Below are 10,353 nucleotides of genomic sequence, written 5' to 3' on the forward strand. Positions count from 1 at the left end.
AAGGCTAAGCAAAGTAGGAATAGCCTAGATCTAGATCTAGATCTAGATAGATTTAGATCTAGTAAAAACTAGTCCGGACTGCTTTTATACACTTGCACCAAACAATACAACTAAACCGAGACTCACAGGGGGTGGGGGGGGGGGGGCTCTCGTGGTTAAGGTGTTGGCCTCAAGGTGTTGGCCTCTCATTCAAAGGTCCCGGGTTCGAATCCGGGTAGCGACAGAAAATTGTCTTCTCTTAAATTGTCTCCTTCCATCTCCATTCCTGCTATCTAGCAATATTCTGTCGTCTGCTTTCGTCTTCTCTTTCTGCCCCCACCACCTCACCTCCTTTGTCCCCTCCTCTGGGCTCCTGACTCTTTCTGCAGTCTTTCTACTGCTACTCCTTGACTCTTTCTTACAGCTGTCCTTCTGCCACACACCTGATCTTCTCGTAGGAAAGATCTACACCTAGCCTTCTCGGACAAGGGCGAAAAATCTCATAGGGCCCGTGTGCAAGTTGCGCACGTTAAAGATCCCTTGGTGGTCTAAAATCGATAAGAGTAGGCTTCGGCTGCCACGGGGCAAAATTCAAAATTTCCTACCTACTAAAAAAAAATAGGTGTGTCCTGCGCGCTCATATGACCTTGTGCAGTTGCGAGCGCCGTAAACCCACTTACCAAACAATGAGACTAACACTTTACTTACTCACTCTCACACTTTTAGCCAAACAATACAGTAGGCTAGGTCTAACCCCCTGCCACTGACCAACACGCCAGATTGCTAATTAAACAACCAAATAGACCACAATGACTTAACAGTGTTGATAGGGGCGTTAAACAAAATAATATGCCAGCTTTTATGCCACTCTCGTTCTCTCACACAGGAGCCAAGGACTATAAACTAGCGTTGAAAAAGTCCATCTTATTCTATGAGGCTCAGCGCTCTGGCCCCATCAATGATCAGATTATCCCATGGCGTCACTCTTCAGCCATGCATGACTGCACAGTTGGTGGCTGGTATGACGGTACGTACTCTATCAGTTATAAAGGTAAAGGTAAACTTTAGCCCTCTCTTTGGAACTTACTTGACCCATAACGCAAATCCGGGATTTGGGTAACTGTCATGTCATGCACGAAACTTTCGGTGGGGTGTTTTTTTTTCTCTTGGTTTTCTTGGGGTTTTTTTGGAGGGGGGGGGTCTTTATTTAAGAATTTTTCGGGGTTTTTTTTTGGGGGGGTGAGGGGGAGGGGGGAGTGGGGAGGGGGGAGGGGAGAGGAGTGGTTCCGAATTTAGTTGGTGCTGCTAGCAGCCTAATCAAAACGTTGGCCCGTTTTCAAAGAAGTCTCTCTGATAATATTCTCTTTGCCTAATTACTTAATGAACAACCTGCACTGTCCTCCCCAGCTGGAGACCACGTAAAGTTTGGACTTCCTATGGCGTCATCTGCCCATCTTTTGATGTGGGGTCTCTATGAGTTTAAAGACGGTTATGTGGAGGCGGGCCAACTGAACCAGATGTACCACATGCTTAAGACCCCACTGAACTACTTCAAGGCGGCCTGGAATGCGCATGCACATAAGCTGACTGCTCAAGTGAGAGACGTGATGAATTGAGTCAGGACGCGGTGGAATCAGGCGTTCGTTATTTTTGGGATTTGTTTAGTTATTGATGTCATCTCAAAGTTTGATTATTTGTTTTTTTTTGATGTAAGAAATACACATCTATCTTAAATAGAAGTCGACTGAAAAAGATGGGGGTGTCGCCTATCACAGATAAAAATTAGCCACCTTGGAAATTTATTTTTGTGTGCTTTTGATCAAATGTTTAAGTATACTTAACATTGAAATGTGTTTTTTGAATTGTCATAAATGGTTTGGGGTCGAAATGAAATGATAGATTTTGCCCAACAAGCAGAAAAATACTGGTCTCTTTGATTTCATTATTTTCACGAGCGTCTGATTTTACCACGATACCACACAAAAAAGCTACTACAATCATATCCATCTGCTCTTAATCTAACTGGCCGGGGACGCAATATAATTTAATTTTAATGCCAGAGTACTGAGCTTAGTGGTTGTGTGTTTTATATCGTGGTTATAGCAAACTAGAAATGGTCATGTTGGTTGTAAACACCTGCACTGTCGTTCACATTATAAATATTATTTTGTTTTTTCATACATTTCCTGTGTGTGTGTGTGTGTGTGTGTGTGTGTGTGTGTGTGTGTGTGTGTGTGCGCGCGTGCGTGTGTATGTGTGTGTATTTGTTTGTGTGTTTGTGTGATTGTGTTTCTGTGTATGTAAGTATGTGTGTATGCGCGTGTGTATATTTGCGTTTATGTTTGTGTGTGAGTATGTTGTTTGTGCTTGTGAGTGATTGTGTGTCTAGATATGTAAGTATGTGTGTATGTGTGTGTGTATGTGTATGTTTTGTGTGTTCATGTGTTTGTATTTGTGTTTGTGCGTACGTGTGCATGTGTGTATGGTGGGTGGGAGGGTGGATGGATGGGTGTGTGCTTATCAGAGAGATAGAGGGAGAGGGGGGGGGAACACAGAGAGGGAGCGAGAGAGATAGAGAGAGAGGCAGACAGACAGACGGACAGAGAGAATATTGATGAGTGCAAGTGCATGTTTAATATTATATTATTTAGTCTACTGCAGCATTTTCTCTATCTGAGAGATAAATAAAGTGTTTTCTTATCTAATCTGATCTTACATTATCTAGTATCACCCTTTCCTTTTCTTGTATTTAGCTCTCTCTTTGTAATTGCGATAGTATATATTGCTGCTTTACTTACTTAAATATTAGTTAATGTACTACTTTGTGTTAACACACTCAAGAGAGGGCAAACGATAATAATAATACGTTACACTGATTTAACATTGAAACAGTATTCAACGTATAATCTTAAACATGCTTTTAAATGATTATTTTGATCAATCAATTGCTTGGTTATCTGGTGGAGCGTTTGTATTTTTGATTGACTTGTTTTGTATGACAATAGATTCAGGAACTGTTCAATCAGTTATCAATACGTAAACTCTGGTAGTTTGATAAATCAGATTGCTTTCTTGATTCTACTTTGAACCTGTCACCTCCTCCACAGGTGGGAGACGCTCATGCTGATCATGCGTACTGGGGTCGTCCCGAAGACATGACAATGTCTAGACCATGTGTGTACATCGACAATAACACCCCGGGAAGCAACATTGCTGGAGAAACAGCAGCTTCTTTGGCTCTTGGATACCTCGTTTTCAAACAAAAAGGTGAGTGAGCATAATGTTGTACAGCTGCCTGCTGTTTAAATGTACTAAACCCAGAATTTTAACTTTTTGTCTTGCAGTTTTAGAATCTGTGATATCGTTTCAAGTGTGTGAGAAATATTTATGATGGAAATCCAAGCTCCAAATTTAATGTTGAAAAGAGGCAAGATAGTGTGCGTAATGTAAGAACGAGTAATTGTTATACGCATGAACCTGTGTCTCTCGGAAAATGTTATTTACTGGTTTTAAAACAGAAGAACAATTTGCCGAGGACAGCTCGGTTTGTTTGTTTGTTCTTTACTTTGTTTAAAGTTGAGTCTCCTATACTTATCTGTATCCGTTAAATGGGAGGTGCTGTCTTTTTCGTGTTGATTAACGGCACTTCACATTGTTCCCAGACCCCAACTACGCTAACGGTCTTTTGAGTTCAGCTAAGAGCCTCTATGCCTTTGCCAAAGCTCACCCTGGATCGTTCACAGGATCTGGAGGAAACTACAGGTAAGGCAACTTGTCTAATCTTCAAACACATACCTAGCCTAGGATTACAAAGTTCTATCTGCTCCGTAGGCCTACCTAGTTTTGAGAAATTTGACTTCAACATTTTTGAGTTTCAAAATATGTCAAGCTTTTTCGAATGCAATTCTTTGTATTTCTAGATAACGACTCCGAATACTTTTACGATTTTGATAGAACAGATGAAGCATTTGTTTTCTGATCTCAGGGTCTTATTAACTCAAAACAGCCAAACATTATGTAAGATAAAACGTTGTAATTCTGAGGTTGCAAATAATGTTGGTGTTCAAATACTACCCCAAAGACAAAATTTACACCGTGGGAAGCGGACGTCAACACTTCATTTTTAGAATCAAACCCAGATGAGAGGAATAGACCACCCACCAGAACGACTGAGCTACTCGATACAGCCCCCTCCCCCCCCCCCCCCCCCCGCGCCCCGAATCGAACCTATCAGACTGTCTAAGAATAAGCAGATCTAACTGCACGGGGTTCTGAACTTATTCTAAATTCAATCTAATTCCCCCTCAGAGATGGCGGTTATAAAGACGAGATGTGCCTTGGGGCCGTTTGGCTGTACCGTGCAACCAAAGATTCTAATTATCTAAACGATGCTAAGAGCTTCTATGAGGCCGGAGTTCCATGGGCCTTGAGCTGGGGCGACAAGAAACCAGCCTGCCAGGTAGGTCAAAGACTGAGAAGGTGATGCTATTGGGTCATGGCTGGGTAGCTGCAATAAAATTGTGATTGGGTTGTTTAAAAATTATGTATTATTAGCTGGGCCCCCTTTCGATGAAACGAATGATCGGTGCTATAACATCAACTGAAAGTCATTTGCCTACTATATTTACACTCTACTGGAATGGAGCAATAAATCTTTTAGATGCAAAAATTTAGAAAGTCTAGATCTAGATCTATACTCTTAAAACAAAATGCGCCTCCCAAAACATCACTTCCGCACTGTATTTTCTAAAATTACAGAGACAGAAGCGTCTGTCTACAAAATCGATGAGCGAAATAAAGAAATTTAGCTTTTTTACTACAAAACTGTCTCAAAACTGAAAAAAAACGAAGGGGAATATTTTAATAATCTTTTTTTTGCGAAAACTGCATGTCTATCGATGCTGCCGTTAAAAAAGCCTTTTCAATAGCAAAATTCGGCCACCACAAATAGATAATAGTCTTTCCCGTCAGTTTCGAAAATGACTATTTTGCTTAAAATAATGATGATTTTAACAATATTCATAATAATAATAATAATAATAATAATAATAATAACAACAACAATAATAATAATAATAATAATAATAATAATAATAATAATAATAATAATAATAATAATAATAATAATAATAATACTAATAATAATAATAATAATAATAATAATAATAATAATAACAATAACAATAATTAATGTACAACGCATGTCCACCACTCTAAGTCAAATTCTGTGTGTTTGAAACTATATCATTATTACCTCGAGCAGAGGCTAAAACAGGCAGAAACTGTCTTGGCTTCCAGAGAAGCATACTATAATGTACTGGCAGCTGATGAAGCGCTTAAACACTATGACATTTGCAAGAACTTTCGCCACATTGACTTGGTCGGCAGGAGGGGAACACGATCTAAGAGGGAGACAAGACAACATCACATGTGGCCCACGAGTTACTCAATAAACATCCTAGCCGCATGGGAATCGAACTTTTTTTTTTTTTACTCCGAATCTTGCTGACCACTACACGATAGATGCCAGTGAGTTGCGGTAAAAGTAAACTATTCTTGCAAAGAGTGACCTGGAGTGAAGAAGTTTGTACTGAGCCTTTTCCTGGGTGAAATTTAATCCGTACTTTAGACAGTAATACGTAATAGTGATTGCAATTGTAGATGCTATAATCACACACATAAGCAAACACACACACACACACACACACAAACACACACACACACACACACACACACGCACACACACATACACATGAATACACAATCACACACTCATACAAACAGAGACACACAGACACACGGACACAGACGCACAGACAGATGGACACACTGACACACACACACACACACACACACACACACACTCACACACACACACACACTAACGCTGCATATCCTTTCCCACTAAGTGCAGCTGCAACTATTGCCTATGTCCTGATGTTGTGATTGCATTCTTTGTTTTGAAATGGGGTCACGAACCCAAGACCTTCACCTTTCCAACACCGCTCTTTCTCCATTCCATAGACTAAATTGTTTTTGTTTTTTAAAAATAAAATTAATTTTACAAGATCAAGCCTCCCAGATTCCAATGGTTCAGTGCTTAACTCGCAACTTATTGTACAAAATAATTTGGGCCGAGTTAATAGCAAATGAGATTTATTGAGATCTAACAAACATATGAATAGATGAGGTGGACAACTTATTGTACAAAATAATTTGAGCCGAGTTAATAGCAAATGAGATTTATTGAGATCTAACAAACATATGAATAGATCTGGTGGACTGCCTGGGCATTTAATAAACTTTGCACAAAGAGTGATGACAAGAAATGTATTATGTTATAATAATTATGACTATTATACCTTTAGAGCCTCGCTACTCGAGTGCATACACAGTGACGTAACGTGGGCAAATTTATATCTCTCCAGTTTCTGTTGTTCCAAGAGGGCAACACAGGATACAAGAATGATGTCGTCGGCTTCTTAAACCAGTTTCTTCCCGGTGGAAATGTGAAACAACTACCGTGCGGTTTAGCTTGCAGAGATGACTGGGGCTCCAACAGATACGCAGGTATTGACAGTAGTAGGCTACACGGTCGAAACAGGCGCTCATCATGATGTACTTTTGGGGTTTTTTGCTTGTGGAGTTATCGGTGTAACCTAGGAACTCTTGATGCAAACATACACATCTATCTATCTCTGTCTATTCTGAATAAAATTTGAGACATTGCAATTAATGAAGATGGGAATCGCCTGTTGTCACGAGTAACCAAAGAGATAAAATGGCCGACAAAGTTTGGTAAAATCCAAAGTTTAAAGATTGCAAATTTTGTTTTATTGGGGATTTTTGTTTGTTTGTTTGTTTGTTTGCTTTTGGTTTCTTTAATAAAATTGATTTTTTTAAAATATCCACACAGGAGTGTTTTATTTGGTCATAAAAGCTGCTGAGCTAGCCCTCACCTAAGAAACAGCTAACTAACAGGCAAACAAATAAGCAAACAAAAATAAAAAAATAACGACAAATAAAATTGTATAAGAATTTCCAATGGGTGGAAATATGGTTTATTCGATTTCATAATTTTGACAAGCTCCTGGTTTCACCATAATAACAACTTGAAGCAGACGTGTTTCAATTTCTTTAAATTGAAGCATTAAATAAATTTCTAACGGATGACGTGTGCTTAACGTTAGGCGACTAGGTGAAACCGCACCATCTTCATTTTCAAAGAAAGACTGAGCGATCAAACAAGAAATTAGAGCATTTCAAGCAAGTGCTTAGTGTGTTAAAATATTGCTCTTTAAAAATGTAAGTGTTTGTTACGCTCCCTTCCCAGCGTGCCTGTTAGAGCCAAACCGAACTGAGGAGGAGACGTCATGTAAGAAACAAAGGCCAAGATACTCTATAAAAAAAGTCCCAGCTCAGGAATCGAACTTGAGTCTCCTGCATGCGGCATCGAAACGCTTAACCGCTACACCAGTCACCAGCGTACCGCTGTGACATCAGAAAAAAGTGCTCTATCCATCTATCTATCTCTCTATCTATTTATAGTTCTTTTACAATTAATGTTATCATAATGTCTACATTCCCCACCCCCCACCCACCGAAAAAGTCGCTTCTTTTCCCTGACTATCTTTGATTCTGTTGTCTGTTAGCTGATACAATAAAACGTATGCTAAAAATTAGAACAGACAGCACGGGGTAAACTAATTCTCTTCTGTTTTTGTCTGTGTCTCCATCCGTCCAAATGTCTGTGTTAATGTTTCCAACAGGCAATGCTGCATTCCTGGCTTTGCTGGCTGCTAAGGAAAACATCAACCCAACCCCTTTCAGGAAGTTTGCTGTGGAGCAGATCAACTACATTCTCGGTGACAACCATATCAATGGTGGATGCTTCAGCTTCGAGATCGGATACGGTTCCAAATTTCCACGTAAACCTCACCACAGGGGAGCGTAAGTAGACTCTCAACTTTCCTGAAATCTTTATTAAAATGTATTAATTAATTAATTAATTAATATATTTATTTATTCATTCATTTATTTATTTATTTATTTATTTATTCATGTATCTATTTATTTATTTATATCCACATGTAATACACAGCTTTCCAGGACTGGACCTCGCTGGTAACGCTCATCACAGCCCTCCCGAGGGAATTTGGCTTTCGTCGTCATCAATAGCGCTCCTCGGTTATGTAATACTCGTTTCTTCGCTATTTGTCTTTACAACAGGCATCGACCCGGCAGGGGGGCCCGACTTGTCTGTAAGATAGTTTCTTTTAACATGCTCGGTGATAACATTTCATTTGGTAAAACATGGTAAGTTCCCTACCTCTTCCACGGTGGCCGGCCACAATCGTCTCTTGGGTCTTGACGTGCCCTAGTGAACCACAAACGAGACCATTCAAATATATTGTGATACCTATCTCTGCTCTCTACACCACTCTAGACTCTACTGCTATGATAGACCACCCCCATCAACCGCAGCTGGTGTATACATTTTCTCAAGTCGTTCCTCCGGCGACTTGGTCAGCTGGGTAGAACCTGACAGGAACCAGCCCCCGGTGAAAATGGCATAAACAAAGAAATGCTGAAGTAATTAGATCTGTTTGGCATTGGCACTATGACAGAACTTTTCAACGATACAATGACTCTGTACATATACCAGAGGAGCTACTCCAATCAATTTATATTATCATCCCAAAAAAACAAAAACATCAAATGCATTGACCTCAGGACCATCAGTCTAATGCCACATTTCATGAAAATGTTGTTGAAAGTCATTTTGAGGAGAATCAAGCAAGGGCAAAATTAACAAAGAAGTTGGAAAAGGAAAGTTCGGCTTCAGATCTGAAAGTGGCACCAGAGCATTGAATCTTCTGTAAGAACAAAACAGCACAGAAACATATTCAAATCCAAAAAGACCTCTTTTTCCTGCTTTAATGACTACCCAAAAGCTTTTGACAGAATCCATCATATCAGACTGATTGAGTTGAGTGTTTGGGGAAGATAGGTATTGATGGCAAAGATATAAGAATTATAGGAAATCTTTACGGGCAGCAGAAGGCAGCAATACAAGTGTGTGCTGAAGTATCAGAATATATTAAAATCCATAGAGGAGTGAGACAAGGTTATGTCCTCTCTCCTTAACTTTTAACATCTATACTGAGTTATTTTTAGAGAACCTCAAAACATGCAGGGAGTCATTTTTGGGGGCCGCAACATCAATAAACCGAGGTAAGCAGATGATACAGTTCTGCTTGCAAACACAAACGAATATCTTTCTAAAATTGTGAATGTAGTGAAAGTGAACAGCAGCAAGGCAGGTCTCGACATGAACGCCAAGAAAACAAAAACAACGATCTTATCAAGACCTTTTGGAAAAAAACCCAGACATAATCATAGATGGGGAGAGAATAAACCAAGGGCACCAATTAAAGTATCTAGGGGCAAAAATCACAGATGATGGAAGAAATGAAAAAAAAAATAGACACAAAAAAGCAGTTTTCAAATTGAAGATTCTGCCAAGTGAGCAAACTATCTGTCACTTTATGAAAGAAAATGTTGTAATGTAATTAATCCTATATGGCGCAGAGACCTGGACTTTGACAAGTAAAGAAGAAAAATAAAGTAAATGCGTTTGAGATGTGGTGCAAACAAAAAGGACAAACAAAAAGGTGTGTCAGAATCTACACACAAGACAGACCCTGCTAGGCAAAATAAAATGTAGAAAAATACAATACTATTTCCATTTAAAAAGACACTAATAGACCATTGTGAAAAGGTGCTTGAAGGAAAAATGTGTGACTGGAGAGCCAGGGAAAGGCAAAGAATAACATGGATGGACGACATAAGAACATGGAATGGACTGGATATGGTAGAATGTGCAACAGCAGCTCGCAATCATGAAAGATAGATGGTCATTGCACGTCAACCTCTGAGTCAGAGATCACACCTCCAGGTATCCGGGAATCAAAGTATCTCATCACAATTAATATTTCACAACCTAGCTCTAACTTTAATCACTCTTCTCATCTAAGTCTCATTCTGATCGTTCAAAAATAAATCAATTTATACGAGTATAATCAATTTTCATCTCACCTCATCTCTCTCTAGATCCTGCCCCACTCACGGACCGTGCAATAACTCGAACAAGGACAGCCCTGTCAACAGTCCACAAATTCTCCAAGGGGCTGTCGTCGGCGGCCCTGACCGTGAAAACTTTTACGCAGACTCAAGGACGGACTACAAGCACAACGAGGTAGCCACAGACTACAACTCCGGATTCCAGGGAGCTATGGCTGGTCAGTACATTGTTTAATTAAAACGATGTTGTTGTTGCTGTTGTTGTTTTAGATGTTGCTGTTGTTGGCGGCG

The 10,353-nt window shown here is 39.7% G+C and overlaps 1 protein-coding gene across 2 annotated transcripts in view; it reads left to right on the forward strand.

Moving 5' to 3' along the window:
- Positions 1 to 10,353, forward strand: part of LOC101854177 (endoglucanase A) — a 17,386-nt gene that overhangs the window by 4,225 nt on the left and 2,808 nt on the right. For both annotated transcript variants that reach the window (XM_005101732.1, XM_035970628.1), the window contains exons 3-10: positions 866 to 1,006; positions 1,387 to 1,574; positions 3,087 to 3,246; positions 3,642 to 3,741; positions 4,288 to 4,438; positions 6,408 to 6,549; positions 7,749 to 7,929; positions 10,093 to 10,280. In XM_005101732.1, coding sequence (XP_005101789.1) covers positions 866 to 1,006; positions 1,387 to 1,574; positions 3,087 to 3,246; positions 3,642 to 3,741; positions 4,288 to 4,438; positions 6,408 to 6,549; positions 7,749 to 7,929; positions 10,093 to 10,280 — 1,251 coding nt within the window. The remainder of the gene's footprint in view (positions 1 to 865; positions 1,007 to 1,386; positions 1,575 to 3,086; positions 3,247 to 3,641; positions 3,742 to 4,287; positions 4,439 to 6,407; positions 6,550 to 7,748; positions 7,930 to 10,092; positions 10,281 to 10,353) is intronic.

This window comes from Aplysia californica, unplaced genomic scaffold (assembly GCF_000002075.1).
Source record: "Aplysia californica isolate F4 #8 unplaced genomic scaffold, AplCal3.0 scaffold00296, whole genome shotgun sequence".
NCBI lineage: Eukaryota > Metazoa > Mollusca > Gastropoda > Aplysiida > Aplysiidae > Aplysia > Aplysia californica.